The sequence below is a fragment of the Coregonus clupeaformis genome, chromosome 15 (assembly GCF_020615455.1).
Source record: "Coregonus clupeaformis isolate EN_2021a chromosome 15, ASM2061545v1, whole genome shotgun sequence".
Classification (NCBI taxonomy): Eukaryota; Metazoa; Chordata; class Actinopteri; order Salmoniformes; family Salmonidae; genus Coregonus; species Coregonus clupeaformis.
In genome coordinates, this window is record NC_059206.1 from 63,767,269 (window position 1) to 63,789,525 (window position 22,257).

The 22,257-nt window shown below is 46.4% G+C and overlaps 1 protein-coding gene across 11 annotated transcripts in view; it reads left to right on the top strand.

Annotated features, from left to right (window-relative positions):
• Positions 1–22,257, top strand: part of neo1a (neogenin 1a) — a 209,478-nt gene that overhangs the window by 181,427 nt on the left and 5,794 nt on the right. For 5 of the 11 annotated variants that reach the window (XM_041859653.2, XM_041859647.2, XM_041859650.2 and 2 more), the window contains exons 14-27: positions 1,096–1,206; positions 1,593–1,787; positions 2,477–2,572; positions 6,867–7,099; positions 12,867–13,005; positions 13,827–13,934; positions 16,164–16,358; positions 16,858–16,890; positions 17,074–17,139; positions 17,862–18,000; positions 18,727–18,965; positions 19,274–19,366; positions 20,202–20,375; positions 21,240–21,524. In XM_041859653.2, the coding sequence (XP_041715587.2) occupies positions 1,096–1,206; positions 1,593–1,787; positions 2,477–2,572; positions 6,867–7,099; positions 12,867–13,005; positions 13,827–13,934; positions 16,164–16,358; positions 16,858–16,890; positions 17,074–17,139; positions 17,862–18,000; positions 18,727–18,965; positions 19,274–19,366; positions 20,202–20,375; positions 21,240–21,524 (2,106 nt within the window). The remainder of the gene's footprint in view (positions 1–1,095; positions 1,207–1,592; positions 1,788–2,476; positions 2,573–6,866; positions 7,100–12,866; positions 13,006–13,826; positions 13,935–16,163; positions 16,359–16,857; positions 16,891–17,073; positions 17,140–17,861; positions 18,001–18,726; positions 18,966–19,273; positions 19,367–20,201; positions 20,376–21,239; positions 21,525–22,257) is intronic. The other 6 variants (XM_041859649.2, XM_041859656.2, XM_041859654.2 and 3 more) reach the window with 4 other exon arrangements.

Consider the following 22,257-nt stretch of genomic DNA (forward strand, 5'->3'; position numbering starts at 1 on the left):
ATATTATGTTACTGTAGTTCGAATAGATATCACCAGAGACCTTAGCGATGGCAATGAATATTACATGTCGTCTCAGCAACTTTTCTGGCCCTGTCTCACGCTGTGTGGCGCAGCTTCAAAGAGAATACACACTTGAAAGTCAAACACGATTATATTTGGGGTGCAACGGGGGTGTTTGTTGGTTCAAAGGCATTTAAGATTTTCTTTCTAGAGCCTTGGAGGCCTGGAGTGGCTTGGTGGTTTTTAGCAGTCTGCCTCAGGGACAGCCCGTAGTAATGAAGGGAGAGACTACACGATTAGCATTTAGCGTACACACAGCTACGTCCAATCCGACTCTTAAGAACATTTTAGTGCCAATTAGCGCGGCTACGTGTTTTTTAAAGACAGCGGGCGGTTCCCACGACTTTGAATTTCCAAAACACGCCCCTGGCGGTGATATAGCCTACCCAGCAATGTGACTGGGATGGTGGGCCAAGCGGGAATCCAGATCCACACGCACCACCAGGAGTGAAGAGTACTTCTTCTTTCTTCTCAGCTCTGTAGCGGCTTGCTTGGGCTACATTCAAACTGCTCATGTGTAAATTCCCCCACAGACCCGTCGTGATCACGGGCAGAACGTTCATCTCTATCAAACGCGTTGGATTGGGAAGAGGAAAATGTTTGTTGCGCCACAACGAGCTCTCCCTTGATCTCACCCCTGACAGAGTTATAGATTTTCCCCTCACTCAAGCAGAGAAATATATGACTTCCTCTTGAAATATTATGGCTTCAAATATTTAGTGTGTCTGCATGCCCAGCTCAACTGAGTGGTGGAGTGAGGGATGCACTGTTAGTAAACCCTTTAAGAGGGATGAAAGGAAAGTTTGGGGACAGTTTTCTAACTACACAAACTGATGGACATAACCTATGGCTGATTCTGCACACACACCCAATTCCGTTTCTTGCTCTGCCCCTCAAAAGAGCACACTACTCAACTCAAAGATTTAAAAGCATTGGATTGAGGAGGGGGGCACACTTTGGGTAGAAGTGGGAGGAATGGAACTGGGCTTCCTGTCTGACTCTTCTTGACTGATTTCTGTGTGGTGTTGTGGTCAGGTCTGGAGCGGGGGACGGAGTACACGTTCAGAGTGTCAGCCATCACAGTGAACGGCTCAGGGCCCGCCACAGAGTGGACCACGGCAGAGACCTTCGAGAGCGACCTGGACGGTAAAACTTTGTCTCCTTTCCGCTCTTCCCTTAACACACTGACCAGTCAAATCCCTCTACCTCAGCCCTCATCTTTACTACTTTCACCTAGTCTGAATTGCTCAGGGCCAAAGTGTTTTGTTTTATGGCATGTCTTTCCATTACTGCACAAACCAAGGTTGGTTTAGCAGCATTATAAATACCTTGAAACCCTCTTAAGACTTCTATTAATGTGGTCTCACTGCTACCTTACATTTATGGCTTGGTTTTAATGTATTTTATTGTCTTGATTCTATTGTTAAGTATATGGAGATGCTTTAAAAACAAGTTGTATTGCGTTTTATTGTGTTTAATTTGTTTGTTATAATTTGATATACATTTGATCCCCTGTGTTTTCCTACCTCCAGAGTCCAGAGTGCCGGACATCCCCAGCTCGCTACATGTGCGTCCGCTGGTCAACAGCATCGTGGTGAGCTGGACGCCGCCGGAGAACCAGGACATTGTGGTGCGTGGCTACAGCATCGGCTACGGCATCGGCAGCCCCCACGCCCAGACCATCAAGGTGGACTACAAGCAGCGCTACTACAGCATTGAGAACCTAGGTGAGCACACCCTCTTGTTGTTGGCCTCGTTGTTGTTGTTGTTGTTGGCCTCGTTGTTGTTGTTGGCCTCGTTGTTGTTGTTGTTGGCCTCGTTGTTGTTGTTGTTGTTGGCCTCGTTGTTGTTGTTGTTGGCCTCGTTGTTTGTTGTTGGCCTCGTTGTTGTTGTTGTTGGCCTCGTTGTTGTTGTCCTCATAGTTTGTTTTTGACTATTTTAATGTTTGTTGTGTTTTGGTCATCTGTGTTTTGTTGTGGAACCATCTTCTTGATGCATGATTGTGAACAGTCTTTGATTGCATGGCTACCTATGCTTCATAGGATCCCATAGCCTACTGGAATTATTACTTGGATAGGGGGGTCCCATTATGATTATGGCCAAGAAAATGTTGCATAATTTAGCTTTTCATTAAAATCCCAATGAGAGACTGGGTTTCAATATTCACCTGTTGTCAAGATGATAAATATGAGGAGAGAGTCTCAGGAGTCAGGACTTGATTAGCTACATTATTTCATAACGCTCTCTCTCCCTCTCCCTCTCTCTCCCTGCCCCTCTCCCCCTCCCTCTCTCTCCCTGCCCCTCTCCCCCTCCCTCTCTCTCCCTGCCCCTCTCCCTCTCTCTCCCTGCCCCTCTCCCTCTCTCTCCCTGCCCCTCTCCCTCTCTCTCCTTCTCTCTCCCCCTCTCCCTCCCTCAGACCCCAGCTCCCACTATGTGATAACCCTGAAGGCCTTCAACAACGTGGGAGAGGGGATCCCTGTGTACGAGAGCGCCATCACCAGGCCACAGTCAGGTAGGACACCTACACAGACCCCTACACCCTGAATGCTGGAGCAATGGAATAGTCTCTTGGACCACACCCTAAATAGTCTTACCAATGAGATGGTCACTAATACCTCCATACTGGACCAGTGGTATGGTATTTTAATGGAGTAATTGTTTACACCGTAAAAACGTATGCTGGTATCTTTTTAGGCTGTTTGATGCCATATTTCAGTGGGGAGTGAGAATGGGAACCGTAACTTAACTCCCTTAAAAAGGAATCTGACGCTAGTCTTTTACCAATGTTACATCACCATCATCATCACCATCACCACCATCATCATCTCTTGCAGAATAAATATACCCTGACGTGGCTTGACTCAAAATAACTTCAGAGATACAATTATCTACGGTTACTAAAACCGAATGTGTTTTTTATCAACTAGAGCCTTGACATTACATTACAGACGTTATTCCCCCTGCATTCATATGGTGCAGTTTGCCTTCCATCAGACCTGATCATTAGGATCAATTTGTCAGAGAGCATCTCTTACCTGCCATTCTCTCTGTGGTATAATAGGCTTTCCCTTTGTCACAGATGTCACTGCACAATACAAGTGCTCCCTGCTCATCTCAGTCCTGTCTCCCAGGAAATAATAAGGCAATATCCTCCAATCCATATTTCTCTAATCCGAGGACAGCTACTCAGACAATTAGCTGATATTTAGGTCACAATACCAAATGCCAGCAATTGAACAGAAAAAAGTATGAATTGCTAGCAGCAAGTTGCTGCTCAACATAGCTCTGTAGAGTAAGTCACATCTTATGTCACCCGTAAGATGAGGGAACTGGGAGTGATGGCTGAAACCTGTGTCGACTTGAAGCCAACCCTTCGTCACCCCCTCTCCGTTTTGATCAGTCAGTTTGTCTGTACTTGCACTCCACTATCCCAGCATGCACTGCTGTGCAGGGACGGGATGCCGGATGACTGAAATGGCATCAATATGCTGCAGGGGGGCGATCCACACACACACACACACACACACACACAGAAACATACACACTCAGGCGTACGCGTGCACACAGAACACACACACACACACATACATAGCACTGTGCTGAAGCACGTGCACGCACACACACACACACACACTCACCCCTGCTGTGGCTTTGGCAACCCTCTGTCAGATCCAGGTCTCCCTCTCAAACACAGAACCAAAGCCCTCCGATACAGTCTGCAGTTGGAATACACCAGGGGGTTGCTCCACTAGCGTGTTCATTGGATGAAAAAGTTAGGATTAAAAAAGACTGGTTGACCTAGATAATGTTTTGACTTAAAAGAAATTGGGAGAACTTGGAAGAAAAATAGTAGTCTTGTGTAGGGACTGTGATTTATTACAGTAAATATCCAGTGGGAAGATAACCTTGGTGGAAAGCATATGCAGGACTCACTTGAAAAAGAGATTTTCAATCTCAATGTGACTTTCCTTTATAAAGCATAAATAAAACCAAACCAGAATAAAACCTTCTGTATGTGGCATCTGATAACTGTCTGAAATGCGTGAAGCATTGTTTTTGACAAGTATGAGCATTTTAATTCAGTGCACTGCAGGCTAATAAGCCCAGGCTTGTACAGACGGCTCTACTGCTGCAGACACCAGTTCTCAGAGTGTAAAACAGATGCCGTTTGCATGCCACCCATAACCACACCGTGTTTCCTGGACATCCTCCATGCTTCCCAGAAAGAGAACACACACACACACACACACACATACACAACTGCAATATAATGAGGGTGCACAATGGCTTGTAAAATGGAGCAGCGAGGAGAGAGAGAGCTGGATAGAGGGGGTGAGTTTGGGGGAGGTAGGCTACACCAAATGACCAGAGCCTTTTCTAATTACCGCTGGACCATGGTCAAAATCTGGAGTCCAGGGCTGGCGCAGAGCATGGCGTAACATAGCTAGCAGCGAAGCCTGGCCAGTCCGCTCGTTGCTGCCATCTTGAAGCGTTTAGTTGGCAATGGGGCGACTTGAGCCAGGGAACCATTTCTTTCTGCCTCTCTCACAACACCAGTGTTTACCATGACTCCATAATGAGTATACACACACACCTCAGCAACCCCCTGGAGGCCATTGTAGCGAGGGAAGCAGGTGGTTGTACATGTGCTCCCGTTGGGTAACTGTTTAGTTACATAATAAAGGTATCCTCCATCTTTAAAGAGACGTTACCAGGGTAACATTCAGTGGGGCTCAACCTTACAGAATATACAGATTATAAATATATTAGGTAGAGAATGGTTAAAGTTGGGACATGAGTGGTGAGTACCGATACTAAATCAGTACCAGTAACTTAAATCATTAAGGTCAGAAAGTAACACAGACGTAGATGATGCTGTGCAAAGCTAATCAATCCCAGATAGATCAGACATTTCTAATCAATCCCAGATCAAACATCACTACATTAGTCATAGGTAAAGACCAAGTCAAGCTATTTTGTGAAGTTGCCAGTGAAAGGGAGTTGTGGCGTTTAAGATCCCTCGCCCTTGACACACAAGATCCCTAGATAGGCTACATTAGCAACAATGAACATATAGATATTGCCCACATTTCACGTCTTACATACAGAGTTTGAATACAGCGTCAGTGTAGGGCTTGTCCTTGACCCCCGGGTCTGCTTCCTGTAAGCCTGGAGTTAGTCAAGGACTGTTCTATTCCTTGTGACTGACATAGCTCTACATACAGTCCTATTGTGATTCAGCTATAGTAAATGTTCTGTTGCAATGCTGCATACAGTAGTAGTGCCTGTATTCACATAGAGACACTGTAAAGTAGTGCCTGTATTCACATAGAGACACTGTAAAGTAGTGCCTGTATTCACATAGAGACACTGTAAAGTAGTGCCTGTATTCACATAGAGACACTGTAAAGTAGTGCCTGTATTCACATAGAGACACTGTAAAGTAGTGCCTGTATTCACATAGAGACACTGTAAAGTAGTGCCTGTATTCACATAGAGACACTGTAAAGTAGTGCCTGTATTCACATAGAGACACTGTAAAGTAGTGCCTGTATTCACATAGAGACACTAAAGTAGTGCCTGTATTCACATAGAGACTCTGTAAAGTAGTGCCTGTATTCACATAGAGACACTGTGTAGTTGTGGCCCTTATTCACATAGAGACTGTGTAGTTGTGGCCCTTATTCACAGAGTCACTGTTTAGCCTTGCACTCAGAGACCTTATCAATAATGAAAAATAAGCATTCTTCTTTAAAGGTGTGGTAAGTCAGTATGGTATTTGTGCTGCTCTTAACCAAAACCATATCAAAAGATCTGGGAACTGTTTTAGAGATGCCATTTTTAATCTTGTCTTTTTCTTGTTGTGTTGTTCTCAAATCAAATTTTATTGGCCACATGCGCCGAATACAACAGGTGCAGACATTACAGTGAAATGCTTACTTACAGCCCTTAACCAACAGTGCATTTATTTTTATCAAAAAAGTAAAAATAAAACAACAACAAAAAAAGTGTTGAGAAAAAAAGAGCAGAAGTAAAATAAAATAACAGTAGGGAGGCTATATATACAGGGGGTACCGGTGCAGAGTCAATGTGCGGGGGCACCGGCTAGTTGAGGTAGTTGAAGTAATATGTACAGATTCTGTTGATCTGTTGTCTTTTTCTTGTTGATGTGTTGTTCTGTTGATCTGTTGTCTTTCCTATTTTTTTCTCAAGCAAGGTGGCTAAATGTTATGTATTTGACCTTTACTAGAGATTACTCTGTTGCACTTTCCTTCTAGTTGTAGCTTTCCATTGAGTGATTATCCATCTTTACTTAGTGTGGATAATGTGAGTTGATTATGTTGTACACAACAGCCCTGGATCAAATACATGAAAACAAATGGGTATTTGAACCAGGTCTGATCGACAACAGCCCTTGTATAGACAGTAGAAAGCCTTGATGTAGCCAATAGCTGTGTCTGTTGATCTAATAGAATTTTCTCTCTTTCTCTTCACCTTTCCCAATCCCCCCCACCCTCCACCTCCCTCATTTTAATAACTCATTAACATATGTTATACCCTTATTCGTATCCCCCCCTCTCTCAACCCCCGCCACCCCGTTTCCTTTTAACCGGTCTTATTCGTATCCCCCCCCTCTCTCAACCCCGCCACCCCGTTTCCTTTTAACCGGTCTTGCTTTTGTTTTTGTTCTATCCACCTCGCCACAAAACACACCTTTTTTTTATGTTTTTAATTTCTTCCCTCTTTTTCCACCATGTTCTGTTTGCCACCTGTTATGAACCTTGTGTGTTGGTAACCGCTGGCAGACCCCATAGGCCCTGATGTTGATTTGTATGAACTCTTCCATGCTCCATTCACGCCAGTACCAGACCCCACCCCCATGCTACCTCCCGTGGGCGTACAGTCCTCGGTGCTCAGCCACGACACCATCAAGGTGACCTGGGCCGACAACTCTCTGCCCAAGAACCAGAAGATCACCGACGCCCGCTACTATACGGTGCGCTGGAAGACCAACATCCCCGCCAACACCAAGCTCAAGGTACGGTCACGGCCACCGGGTCCCATTCAAAACAACACAGCTTTTATTGATTCCCTCATGGCTCATTTTAAAGTAGAAGGTGTCATCAGAGCGCAGCATATTATATGTATCCTACTACTGTGCCATTCTAATCATCAAAGTGTTCAGCTATCCCACTATCAGGGTAAGGAATCGATGTAAAGTAATCCCACCCACCAATTACATGAGGTTCAAAACGCCTCACAGTCCTTCCCACAGTCCTTCCCCATCTAAATGCTACACAACAGAGATGTTCACTTTGATAAGGAAATACCAATAGATGAAGCACTGACGTTTATAGTGTCTGCGATAAATTGAATATCTTTAACAAATAAATTGCATTGATTGCACTGGAGTCATTAAGTCAGTGCACTGCATAGTATGGTATAAAACCCAGAAAGACAAACCCTTCAACTAGGTGTAAGAGATGCTCATCCAGGCTTCAGCATCCTGCCCTAGCTCAATTAACATTATTACTTATCCCCCTCAACAAGATTAGGAATGGTGTGTGTGTGTGGTAGAGAGCAGAACACGAATAAAGGGCTGTGTTTCATAAATGATTCAACGAGGACAAGACAGACAGAAGTCTGGGGGATGGGGGCCTGACAGTGCATTCTGAATACAGACTGTTCATACAACACACATCATTCTGATTCAGCAGTTAGTCAATCCCTATACTGAACATAGAGACTGCTTGTATCCATCACCTAACATGGGACTGTCAAGATTCAGAACATAGAGGTGCTAAAAGGCTAGTCTGGTTATTGAAAGCGCATGTAGATGCTAAAAGGCTAGTCTGGTTATTGAAAGCTTGTGTAATTGCTAAAAGGCTAGTCTGGTTATTGAAAGCTTGTGTAAATGCTAAAAGGCTAGTCTGGTTATTGAAAGCGCATGTAGATGCTAAAAGGCTAGTCTGGTTATTGAAAGCTTGTGTAATTGCTAAAAGGCTAGTCTGGTTATTGAAAGCTTGTGTAAATGCTAAAAGGCTAGTCTGGTTATTGAAAGCGCATGTAGATGCTAAAAGGCTAGTCTGGTTATTGAAAGCTTGTGTAATTGCTAAAAGGCTAGTCTGGTTATTGAAAGCTTGTGTAATTGCTAAAAGGCTAGTCTGGTTATTGAAAGCTTGTGTAATTGCTAAAAGGCTAGTCTGGTTATTGAAAGTGCATGTAGATGCTAAATGGCTAGTCTGGAGCGACTGCAGTCACTGTTAGCGCAATGCAACACACTGAGGACAACCAGGTGATGTTGATGCTAATGAGCTAATTAGGAGTTGGGGTCAATTCCATTTCAATTTGGTCTATCCAGGAAGTGAATTGAACTTGAGAATTACCAAAGATCCAGTGAAAATAAATGGAGCTTTTCAAGTCTGAATTAGAATTTTGACTAATCTCTTGGCTGGATTGAAATGGAATTGACCCCAACCCTGTTAGTCACCCTGTTGTTTTGTAGGAAGACGAATGCATTGTTCACACTGGACAATTATTCTCACCTTGATGTGATCGTCCCAGCTGTCAGAAGTGCCTTCCTGTTTCACACAGACACACAGCGTGTACCTACATTATTAAACAGATGGCTCCTCTCCACTCAACTAAAAGGACAGGATGTTTTTCTCTCTGTGACATCCTGGATGACATATATGTCTTGTTTAGTACACTACACGGCGTGGCTAGCATCACTGGAGCAGGCTATTTAGAAAGCTAGGACCTGAACTAGCCTTCACCAGGGGACTAAGACTATCTAGGTACTAGATTAGGCATAGTCTGTTGGCATAGTGAGGAAATGGGCTTAATAAAGTAATAAGACGTATTTTCATCGCTGCATGTCATCTTGTCTTTATTTAAATGGTGTCCACTGGTCTCACATGTTATACCTACTACGTTTCAAGTATTATTTTGGGATGAATAGCCTCTATGTAGTTTATCCGTCATTTGTTTATGTACAGTGCCTTCAGGAAGTATTCATACCCCTTGACTTATTCCACATTTTGAGGTGTTACAGCCTGAATTTAACATTTATTAAATATATTTTTTTTTATTACACACAATACCCCATAATGACAAAGTGAAAACAGGTTTTTAGAAATGTTGGCAATTTTATTGAAAATATTAATTTACATAATAATTCACACCCCTAAGTCAATACTTTTGTAGAAGCACCTTTGAAAGCGATTACAGCTGTGAGTCTTTCTGGGTAATAGTCTAAGAGCTTTCCACACCTGGATTGTGAAACATTTTCCCATTTTTATTATTTTCTAAATTCTTCAAGCTCTATCAAATTAGTTGTTGATCATTGCTAGATAGGTCTTGCCATAGATTTTCAAGTACTATAGATTTCAGTCAAAGCTGTAACTCGGCCACTCAGGAACATGTCTTCTTCGTAAGCAACCCCAGTGTAGATTTGGCCTTGGGCTTTAGTTATTGTCCTGCTGAAAGGTGAATTCATCTCCCAGTGTCTGGTGGAAAGCAGACTGAATCAGGTTTTCCTCTAGGATTTTGCCTGTGCTTAGCACCATTCAGTAAAAAAATTTATCCTGAAAAACTCCCCAGTCCTTAACATTCGCAAGCTTACCCATAACATGATGCAGCCACCCCTATGCTTGAAAATATGGAGAGTGGTACTCAGTAATGTGTTTGCCCCAAACATAACACTTTGTATTTAGGATAAAAAGTTAATTACTTTGCCACATTTTTTGCAGTATTACTTTAGTGCCTTGTTGCAAACAGGATGCATGTTTTGGAATATTTGTATTATGTACATGCTTCCTTCTTTTCACTCTGTCAATTAGGTTAGCATTGTGGAGTAACTACAACATTGTTGATGTATCCTCAGTCTTCTCCTATCACAGCCATTAAACTCTGTTACTGTTTTAAAGTCACCATTGGCCTCATGGTGAAATCCCTGAGTGGTGTCCTTCCTCTCCGGCAACTGAGTTAGGAAGGAGGCCTGTATCTTTGTAGTGACTGGGTGTATTGATACACTATCTAAAGTGTAATTAATAACTTCACCATGCTCAAAGGGATATTCAAAATATTTTTTATTGTGAAACAGTGAAAACTTGAGCGTGCATAACCATTCACCCCCCCAAAGTCAATACTTTGTAGAGCCACCTTTTGCAGCAATTACAGCTGCAAGTGTCTTGGAGTATGTCTATAAGCTTGGCACATCTAGCCACTGGGATTTTTGCCCATTCTTCAAGGCAAAACTGCTCCAGCTCCTTCAAGTTGGATGGGTTCCGCTGGTGTACAGCAATCTTTAAGTCATACCACATATTCTCAATTGGATTGAGATCTGGGCTTTGACTAGGCCATTCCAGAACAGTTAAATGTTTCCCCTTAAAGCACTCAAGTGTTGCTTTAGCAGTATGCTTAGGGTCATCGTCCTGCTGGAAGGTGAACCTCCGTCCCAGTCTCAAATCTCTGGAAGACTGAAACAGGTTTCCCTCAAGAATTTCCCTGTATTTAGCGCCATCCATCATTCCTTCAATTCTGACCAGTTTCCCAGTCCCTGCCGATGGAAAAACATCCCCACAGCATGATGCTGCCACCACCATGCTTCACTGTGGGGATGGTGTTCTCGGGGTGATGAGAGGTATTGGGTTTGCGGCAGACATTTTCCTTGATGGCCAAAAAGCTCAATTTTAGTCTCATCTGACCAGAGTACCTTCTTCCATATGTTTGGGGAGTCTCCCACATGCCTTTTGGCGAACACCAAACGTGTTTACTTATTTTTTTCTTTAAGCAATGGCTTTTTTCTGGCCACTCTTCCGTAAAGCCCAGCTCTGTGGAGTGTACGGCTTAAAGTGGTCCTATGGACAGATATTCCAATCGTCTCTTTGTTGCGCCTCTGATTAATGCCCTCCTTGCCTGGTCCGTGAGTTTTGGTGGGCGGCCGTCTCTTGGCAGGTTTGTTGTGGTGCCATATTCTTTCCATTTTTTAAATAATGGATTTAATGGTGCTCTGTGGGATGTTCAAAGTTTCTAATATTTTTTAATAACCCAACCCTGATCTGTACTTCTCCACAACTTTGTCCTTGACCTGTTTGGAGAGCTCCTTGGTCTTCATGGTGCCGCTTGCTTGGTGGTGCCCCTTGCTTAGTGATGTTGCAGACTCTGGGGCCTTTCAGAACAGGTGTATACAGTGGGGGAAAAAGGTATTTAGTCAGCCACCAATTGTGCAAGTTCTCCCACTTAAAAAGATGAGAGAGGCCTGTAATTTTCATCATAGGTACACGTCAACTATGACAGACAAAATGAGAAAAAAATTCCAGAAAATCACATTGTAGGATTTTTAATGAATTTATTTGCAAATGATGGTGGAAAATAAGTATTTGGTCAATAACAAAAGTTACTCAATACTTTGTTATATACCCTTTGTTGGCAATGACACAGGTCAAACGTTTTCAGTAAGTCTTAGGTGGCGTAGTGTGTTACTGATGGTAGGCTTTGTTACTTTGGTCCCAGCTCTCTGCAGGTCATTCACTAGGTCCCACCGTTCTTGTGATCATTTTGACCCCACGGGGTGAGATCTTGCGTGGAGCCCCAGATCGAGGGAGATTATCAGTGGTCTTGTATGTCTTCCATTTCCTAATAATTGCTCCCACAGTTGATTTCTTCAAACCAAGCTGCTTACCTATTGCAGATTCAGTCTTCCCAGCCTGGTGCAGGTCTACACTTTTGTTTCTGGTGTCCTTTGACAGCTCTTTGGTCTTGGCCATAGTAGAGTTTGGAGTGTGACTGTTTGAGGTTGTGGACAGGTGTCTTTTATACTGATAACAAGTTCAAACAGGTGCCATTAATACAGGTAACGAGTGGAGGACAGAGGAGCCTCTTAAAGAAGAAGTTACAGGTCTGTGAGAGCCAGAAATCTTGCTTGTTTGTAGGTGACCAAATACTTATTTTCCACCATAATTTGCAAATAAATTCATTAAAAATCAGACAATGTCATTTTCTGGATATTTTTTTCTCTCAATTTGTCTGTCATAGTTGACGTGTACCTATGATGAAAATTACAGGCCTCTCTCATCTTTTTAAGTGGGAGAACTTGCACAATTGGTGGCTGACTAAATACTTTTTCTCCCTACTGTATATACTGAGATCATTTCACACAGGTGGACTTTATTTAACTCATTATGTGACTTCTGAAGGTAATTGGTTGCACCAGATCTTATTTAGGGGCTTCATAGCGAAGGGGGTGAATACATATGCACGCGCCAACAAGTAATTTTTTTCACCAATTTGGACTATTTTGTGTATGTCCATTACATGAAATCCAAATAAAAATCTGTTTAAATTACAGGTTGTAATGCAACAGAATAGGAAAAACGCCAAGGGGGATGAATACTTTTGCAAGGCACTGTATTTAGGCTTGCCATAACAAAGGGGTTGAATACTTTATTGACTCGAGACATTTCAGCTTTTCATTTAATTAATTTGTACTTTGACATTATGGGGTGGAAACACTCTGGTGTGTAGGCCAGTGACAAAAAATCTCAATGTAATAGATTTTAAATTCCGGCTGTAACAAGAAAACGTCCACGGGTGTGAATACTTTCTGAAGGCACTGTATTATTGATTCATGGCTGTGTTTTTGTGCTAAAGATGCATGTAGCAGGTTTCTGCTTTGAAACACTGGTTCCGTTGGTCTTGAGTGCAACTTTGTGGTCAAAGTCTGTACTCTACCTTCCAATATGAACTGTGTGTGTGTGTGTGTGTGTGTGTGTGTGTGTGTGTGTGTGTGTGTGTGTGTTCAGACGGCCAACACCACCAACCTGAGCCACATGGTGACGGGGCTGAAGCCCAACACGCTGTATGAGTTCTCTGTCATGGTGACCAAGGGCAGGAGGACCAGCACCTGGAGCATGACGGCCCAGGGAACCACCTTTGAGACCAGTAAGATCACACACACAGGCATACTGTGTACACACACACACAGGCATACCGTGTACACACACACACAGGCATACCGTGTACACACACACACACACACACACACACAGGCATACCGTGTACACACACACATACACACAGGCATACCGTGTACACACACACAGAGGCATACCGAGTCCACTCACACACATCAATGAAAGAATCTTCAGTGAAGTACTTGTTTCCGTGTTTTTTAACATGACTACACAGAATATCCTGGTACCCTCAAAGCTGATTGTAGTTGACATTTGTCATTGACTGCTTTTCTGTAATATGCGGCAGGTCACCTAGTGGTTAGGCCAGTAACCTATAGGTTGCTAGTTCGAATCCCTGAGCCGAAATGTTTTTAAAAATCTGTCAATCTGCCCTTGAGCAAGGCACTTAACCCTAATTGCTCCCGGGTCGCCGTCAATAATGGCTGATCCCATGCCGTGACCCCACTCTCCGAGGGTGTCTCGGGGAGTGGGATATGCAAAAAACACATTTCCATTTCACCACACACTGGTACAGGTTACACACACACACTGGTACAGGTTACACACACACACTGGTACAGGTTACACACACACTGTTACAGATTACACACACACACTGGTACAGGTTACACACACTGGTACAGGTTACACACACTGGTACAGGTTACACACACTGGTACAGGTTACACACACTGGTACATGTGTGAAACAGCACTTTAATAAGCAGCCCCTGTTTGATGTCAAAGCCAAGAGTTCTCTCATGAATGTCCTTGTTCCCATACTGCCTTCTCTGTTGTTTGACTTTAACAGTTCCCAGCTCGTCCCCCAAAGATGTGACTGTGGTGAGCAAGGAACTGAAACCACGCACCATCATAGTCAACTGGCAGCCCCCCTCAGAGGCCAATGGAAAAATCACAGGTGAGACCACACACACACACACACACACACACACACACACACACTCTCCGTTATCATGTTTATTCAGTCAGAGAAACAAGTGGTCTGAAACTGTTCTCTAACCTTCTCTCTCTCTCTCCTTTCCCCCCTCTCTCTCTTTCTCTCCCCCATCTCCTCTCCCCCATCTCTCTCTCTCCACTCCCCCATCTCCTCTTCTCCCATCTCTCGCTCTCTCCTTTCCCCATCTCTCTCTTTCTCTCCCCATCTCCTCTCCTCCCATCTCTCGCTCTCTCCTTTCCCCCATCTCTCTCTTTCTCTCCCCCATCTCCTCTCCCCCATCTCTCTCTCTCCTCTCCCCCATCTCTCTCTCTCCTCTCCCCCATCTCTTTCTCTCCTCTCCCCCATCTCTCTCTCCTCTCCCCATCTCTCACTCTCCACTCCCCCATCTCTCTCTTTCTCTCCCCATCTCCTCTCCTCCCATCTCTCGCTCTCTCCTTTCCCCCATCTCTTTCTCTCCCCCATCTCCTCTCCCCCATCTCGCTCTCTCTCCTCTCCCCATCTCTCGCTCTCTCTCCTCTCCCCATCTCTCGCTCTCTCCTCTCCCCATCTCTCGCTCTCCTCTCCCCCATCTCTCTCTCTCTCCTCTCCCCATCTCGCTCTCCTCTCCCCATCTCTCTCTCTCCTCTCCCCATCTCTCTCTCTCCTCTCCCCATCTCTCTCTCTCCTCTCCCCATCTCTCTCTCTCCTCTCCCCATCTCTCTCTCCTCTCCCCATCTCTCTCTCTCCTCTCCCCATATCTCTCTCTCCTCTCCCCCATCTCTCGCTCTCCTCTCCCCATCTCTCTCTCTCCTCTCCCCATCTCTCTCTCTCCTCTCCCCCATCTCTCTCCCCTCTCCCCATCTCTCGCTCCCCTCTCCCCCATCTCTCGCTCCCCTCTCCCCCATCTCTCTCCCTCTCCCCATCTCGCTCCCCTCTCCCCCATCTCGCTCCCCTCTCCCCCATCTCGCTCCCTCTCCCCCATCTCTCGCTCCCCTCTCCCCATCTCTCGCTCCCCTCTTCCCCATCTCTCTCCCCCCTCTCCCCCATCTCTCTCCCCTCTCCCCATCTCTCTCCCCTCTCCCCATCTCTCTCCCTCTCCCCATCTCTCTCCCCATCTCTCTCCCTCTCCCCATCTCTCTCCCCATCTCTCGCTCCCCTCTCCCCTTCTCGCTCCCCTCTCCCCTTCTCGCTCCCCTCTCCCCCATCTCTCGCTCCCTCTCCCCCATCTCTCGCTCCCCTCTCCCCCATCTCTCGCTCCCCTCTCCCCCATCTCTCGCTCCCCTCTCCCCCATCTCTCGCTCCCCTCTCCCCCATCTCTCGCTCCCCCATCTCTCTCTCCTCTCCCCATCTCTCTCTCCCCTCTCTGTCTCTCCTCTCCCCATCTCTCTCTCCTCTCACCATCTCTCTCTCTCCTCTCCCCCATCTCTCTCTCTCCTCTCCCCATCTCTCTCTCTCCTCTCCCCCATCTCTCTCTCTCCTCTCCCCCATCTCTCTCTCTCCTCTCCCCATCTCTCTCTCCTCTCCCCATCTCACTTCTCCTCTCCCCATCTCACTTCTCCTCTCCCCATCTCTCTCTCCCCTCTCCCCCATCTCTCTCCCCTCTCTCCATCTCTCTCCCCTCTCCCCCATCTCTCTCCCCTCTCTCCATCTCTCTCCTCTCTCCCCCATCTCTTTCCCCTCTCCCCCATCTCTCTCCCCTCTCCCCCATCTCTTTCCCCTCTCCCCCATCTCTCTCCCCTCTCCCCCATCTCTCTCCCCTCTCCCCCATCTCTCTCCCTCCTCTCCCCATCTCTCTCTCCTCTCTCCTCATCTCCCTCTCTCCCTCTCCCCATCTCTCTCTCCTCTCCCCATCTCTCTCTCCCTCTCCCCATCTCTCTCCTCTCCCCATCTCTCTCTCTCTCCTCTCCCCATCTCGCTCTCTCCCTCTCCTCTCCCCCATCTCGCTCTCTCCCCCTCCTCTCTCCTCTCACCCATCTCGCTCGCTCTCTCTCTCCTCTCCACCCATCTCGCTCTCTCTCCTCTCCTCCCATCTCTCTCTCCTTTCCCCCATATCGCTCTCACCTCTCCCCCTCCTCTCCCCCATCTCACTCTCTCCCCCCTCTCTCTCCTCCCCCCTCTCTCTCTCTCCTCTCTCCCATCTCTCTCTCTCCTCTCTCCCATCTCTCTCTCTCTCCCATCTCTCTCTCTCCCCCCATCTCCCCGCTCCACTAGGCTACATCATCTACTACAGTACTGATGTGAATGCGGAGGTACATGACTGGGTGATAGAGCCAGTGGTGGGCAACAGGTTGACCCACCAGATCCAGGAGCTGACTCTGGACACCACCTACTACTTCAAGATCCAGGCCCGTAACTCCAAGGGCATGGGCCCCATGTCAGAGGCCGTACACTTCCGCACCCCCAAGAGTAAGTGGAGGGGGAAACCCTTGGAGGTTGATAGGCTCTGAAAGGTTGAACATTGGGATGAGTGTATTAACTGTTCTTATTGGTCGAGTTATTAATATGCGTTATTATGGGCTGAATGGTCTGTCAAGATTCAAATAATTATCTTAGCTTCTCTTCACTGGTAGCAGGCTGCATTCTCAATCCCCTTTCTATAGATGCTGGCAAAGAACATACCATTCTGTTGGGCCGAGCCTACCCTGTCTCTTTCTCTTTCTCTCTCTCTCTCCCCCTCTCTATCTCTTTCTCTTTCTTTCCCCCTCTCCTTCTCTCTCTCTCAATCTCTCTCTCCTTTATTGGTGTTCACACTTGCTTGCCTGCCCCTCCAATGCTGCACTCTTTACCTCTCTCTCTCTCTCTCTCTCTCTCTCTCTTTCTCTGCTCTCTGCTCTCCTTACCGCCTCTAACCAGTGTTTGCTTTGTATTTTCTTTCCCTGGCTACTGTCTCCTTTGGGCTGTTTAGCTGAATCCTCTGACAAAATGGCTAATGACCAAGGTAATTCCCTCTTCCCTTCCATTCACTTCTTCTCAATGATGACTGATTGACTGTGCAGATTGTTTTCTTTTTCCTCACTCACGTGCCTAAAGCCCTTCATCTGCGTTCTGCTAAGGTGAATATGTCCGGTAATATTTCATTAACTGGGTGTAATGACTGGTGGTTGTGTCTCCTCTCTCTCAGCCAATTTACCAGTTAAACCAGGAAGTCACCAACCACCTCTTGACCATGGCTTTGGGTCTCCACACGGTAATGGCCTTTTCAGGTCACCATTGTCCATTCTGATTTGATCAACTCAATTGGCCGCAGTGTGGGTCCATTTCATTCCACCTCATAAATGGTTTTTAGTGTGAATAGGTCTTTGTTCAGTTCCTGTTCCACGGTACATTGGATTCATTTCCAGATTGAAGCTGAAATGGAATTGAGCACTAATGTCTTTCTCAGCTAAGATAGTGTGCAGGAACTGAACAAAACCCTATTCACATAAGAAGTCATGCTAACACTTTATTTGGATTTTTCTAAGTAGATGGTGTGTAGATGTTCAATAACTGTCAACAACATGTCAACTAACTATCCACTAACCCTAGCCCTAACCCTAAACTTAACCCTTACCCTAGCCCTAACATCTAACCTAACCCTAACTGTAACCTTAGCAAGCATTTGCTTATCAACATATATTTTGTTGATAGTATGACCATCTGTAGAGCATCTATATGGGACTATCCAAATAAAGTGTGATGGAAGTAATTCATGAGATAGAATCTAACCCAAACCCCTTACACAAGTCTCCTATTGGTCTGAAATATTAGTCATCATTCTAAAAGGAGTGTAATGGGAAATGTATGTCTCTACATGAATGAATGAATTAAAACACAAACAAAATAATTGTTATATACACTAATTGATCTCCAATGAGGACATTAATTAGTATGTGGATAAATAGGATTTTCTTTCTCACCTCTCCGGTCCAGGAAAACCAGGAATTAAAGGCAGCGGGGACACCCACATCCTGGTCATCATCATCATCGTCTCTGTGGGAGCGTTCACCATCATCGTGGTGGTTGTGGGGGCCTTCCTCTGCACACGACGCACCACCTCCCACCAGAAAAAGTGAGCCGATCCGCCACATCAATAATGTCCCTAAGGTCACGAATGTCCCAGCCAATACCAGACCAACAACACAGGGTTATAACACACACACAGAACATCTGAGATGAGCTTGACATCTATCTATAGACTATCTCCTTTCCTTCTGTTATCCTTCTCTTTCCTCTCCCTACCACTCCACTTTATACCCCCCTTTCAACCAACACCTCACCCCCCCTTTTCAACCAACACCTCACCCTCACCCTTTTCAACCAACACCTCACCCCCCCTTTTCAATCAACATCTCACCCCCTTTTCAACCAACACCTCACCCCCCCTTTTCAACCAACACCTCAACCCCCCTTTTCAACCAACACCTCCCCCTCCCCCTTTTCAACCAACACCTCACCCTCCCCCTTTTCAACCAACACCTCACCCCCCCTTTTCAATCAACATCTCACCCCCCCTTTTCAACCAACACCTCACCCCCCCTTTTCAACCAACACCTCACCCCCCCTTTTCAACCAACATCTCCACCTCCCCCTTTTCAACCAACATCTCACCACCCCCTTTTCAACCAACACCTCACCCTCCCCCTTTTCAACCAACATCTCACCCTCCCCCTTTTCAACCAACATCTCACCACCCCCTTTTCAACCAACACCTCACCCCCCCTTTTCAACCAACATCTCCCCCTCCCCCTTTATAACCAACACCTCACCCCCCCTTTCCCTCTTCTCTATCTCATAGGAAGCGGGCGGCCTCCAAGTTGTCCAACAGCTCCCACAAGTACAAGGGCAACTCCAAGGACCTGAAGCCTCCAGACCTATGGATCCACCACGAGCGGCTGGAGCTCAAGCCCATTGACAAGTCCCCTGAGCCCAACCCGGTGATGACTGACACCCCCATCCCCCGCACCTCGCAGGACATCAACACCGTGGACCCCAGCCTGGACAACAGCCTGCTGCAGAGACGCAATTCCTACCGAGGTCAGATTGATGTAGTCAGTTTGGGGATTGGTTTGTCTGTGTTTTGAAGAGGCAATGTCTTTGTCGTTGTCATGCTAAACATTTCCTGCTTTTCATACATTTAACATTTCATACATTGGTTAGTGGTGATCCTTCCCTCTAAACACAAACACAGCCTCACGACTGTTGAGTCACAGATTTCTCTCAGGAGCCAGATTACCGAACCCTTCGATTTTTCCTGTCAATCCAAGCACAATTAGATATATTTTCAAACGTTCTTCGTTCAGAGTCACTAGCAATAGTGATCAAGGCCAAACTCTGACTTGCAGGCCACGAATCAGAAGACAGCATGTCTGCACTGGCAGGGCGCCGTGGGATGCGGCCTAAAATGATGATGCCCTTCGATACGCAGCCCCCCCAGCGTAAGTGTGTGTGTGTGTGTGTGTGTGCGCGCACGCCGTGTGAATGAATATGTGTGTGGGTTCTGTGCTCTCACTGGTCAATAGAAATACTATTTACCACTCAGACTATCGTACTGGGCAGCTCAAAGGAATATCATCTTCTGGTTTCTTCCTCCCATGATGATGCACTACAGTCAATAGAATGGGAGCACTACAGTCAATAGAATGGGAGCACTACAGTCAATAGAATGGGAGCACTACAGTCAATAGAATGGGAGCACTACAGTCAATAGAATGGGAGCACTACAGTCAATAGAATGGGAGCACTACAGTCAATAGAATGGGAGCACTACAGTCAATAGAATGGGAGCACTACAGTCAATAGAATGGGAGCACTACAGTCAATAGAATGGGAGCACTACAGTCAATAGAATGGGAGCACTACAGTCAATAGAATGGGAGCACTACAGTCAATAGAATGGGAGCACTACAGTCAATAGAATGGGAGCACTACAGTCAATACAGTCAACAAGTTATTCTATAGGATCTGTTTCTATGTTTTAGCCTTCATCTCATTTCAGTTTTCTAACACATTCATGGCTACCAAATTACGCTGCCAATTCAAAAGTACACCAGACCCACTCTGTGGAGGTGTTGTATATGTGTGTATGGTTAAATAGTACTGCTTCATGGTGTCACTATGAACCTGGCCTCTCCATGGTGTGTGTGCTTGCACGAGTGCAAGCATGTGTGTGTGAGTGTATTTGAACAGCACTGCTTCCACACCCCTTCGTCAGCGCGGCTGGTTAAATGTTGTGTTGTCTCTGTGTGTGTGTGTGTGTGTGTTCATTCACAGCCGTGATTAGCGCTCATCCCATCCATTCCCTTGATAACCATCACCACCATTATCACACGGGCAGCCTGGCATCCCCGACACGCAGCTACCTCCATCACCACCAGGGCAGTGCCCACCTGCGCCCGCATACCTGCGCCACCCCCATCTCCCATCTAGACAGGGTGGACTCCACAGGTGAGAGACCACTGCCACCTGCAGGACAGCGGAGGGGTTACATGCGGGCAGCTCGTCGTTCTCTGTCTGTCTTTCTGTCCTGATTCTGAGGAAGAACACAGGAGCGTTATCTTTCATGTCCATCCTCTTATCTGTGGGTCCACTGTGGGGCTGTCACATCTTATCTGTGGGTCCACTGTGGGGCGGTCTCATCCTCTTATCTGTGGGTCCACTGTGGGGCGGTCTCATCCTCTTATCTGTGGGTCCACTGTGGGGCGGTCTCAACCTCTTATCTGTGGGTCCACTGTGGGGCTGTCACATCCTCTTATCTGTGGGTCCACTGTGGGGCTGTCACATCCTCTTATCTGTGGGTCCACTGTGGGGCTGTCACATCCTCTTATCAGTGGGTCCACTGTGGGGCTGTCACATCCTCTTATCAGTGGGTCCACTGTGGGGCGGTCTCATCCTCTTATCAGTGGGTCCACTGTGGGGGCTGTCACATCTTATCTGTGGGTCCACTGTGGGGCTGTCACATTCCATTGTTCTCGTGGCCTCGTCCACTACTCACTCACCCATACTCAGTGTGTGACTTGCTAGTTAAATAAAGGTAAAACTAATAAAATGTAATGTATAATACATGAAACCAGTCATGACACCTTTGAGGGTTGCAGAATCAAACAACCTTGATAACACATTTATTACACACCAGTGTTCCATATTTTTCACTAAACTCCATCACGCTTCATCATAACATTGATATTAACATCTCTTTCTCAAAAGCCTTATTTATGGACACTACAACGCTAGAACCCAGGCTATACACATACTGTTTCATACACAATATCCACTGACCTGTCCCCCCCACACTCCTTTTTGTGACTGCAGAGTCGGTGAGGAACACCCCCAGCGCAGAGCCCCTCCCGCCCCAGGCCCAGCCCCCCTGCTCAGCAGAGCACCAGCACCCTCATCCGGACCCCGAGGGCAGCTACCACGGCTCCACGGCCAACGACGACGAGCCCAGCGCCAGCGGCAGCTACTGCAGCGCCGGCCAGCCCCCCACCGCCCATGTGCGCCCCACGCACCCCCTCAAGAGCTTTGCCGTGCCCGCCGGCCCCGCGGCCAACTTCGAGTCGCCTGCCCTGCCCAGCACGCCACTGCTTACTCAGACTGGTGAGGAGCGCGCACACACACACACACACACACACACACACACACACACACACACACACACACACACAATATACATCATGTACTGTACACACACACACACACAGACAATATACACTGCTCAAAAAAATAAAGGGAAACACTAAAATAACACATCCTAGATCATGAATGAAATAATCTTATTAAATACTTTTTTCTTTACATAGTTGTACTGACAACAAAATCACACAAAAATTATCAATGGAAATCAAATTTATCAACCCATGGAGGTCTGGATTTGGAGTCAAACTCAAAATTAAAGTGGAAAACCACACTACAGGCTGATCCAACGTTGATGTAATGTCCTTAAAACAAGACAAAATTAGGCTCAGTAGTGTGTGTGGCCTCCTCGTGCCTGTATGACCTCCCTACAACGCCTGGGCATGCTCCTGATGAGGTGGTGGATGGTCTCCTGAGGGATCTCCTCCCAGACCTGGACTAAAGCATCCGCCAACTCCTGGACAGTCTGTGGTGCAACGTGGCGTTGGTGGATGGAGCGAGACATGATGTCCCAGATGTGCTCAATTGGATTCAGGTCTGGGGAACGGGCGGGCCAGTCCATAGCATCAATGCCTTCCTCTTGCAGGAACTGCTGACACACTCCAGCCACATGAGGTCTAGCACTGTCTTGCATTAGGAGGAACCCAGGGCCAACCGCACCAGCATATGGTCTCACAAGGGGTCTGAGGATCTCATC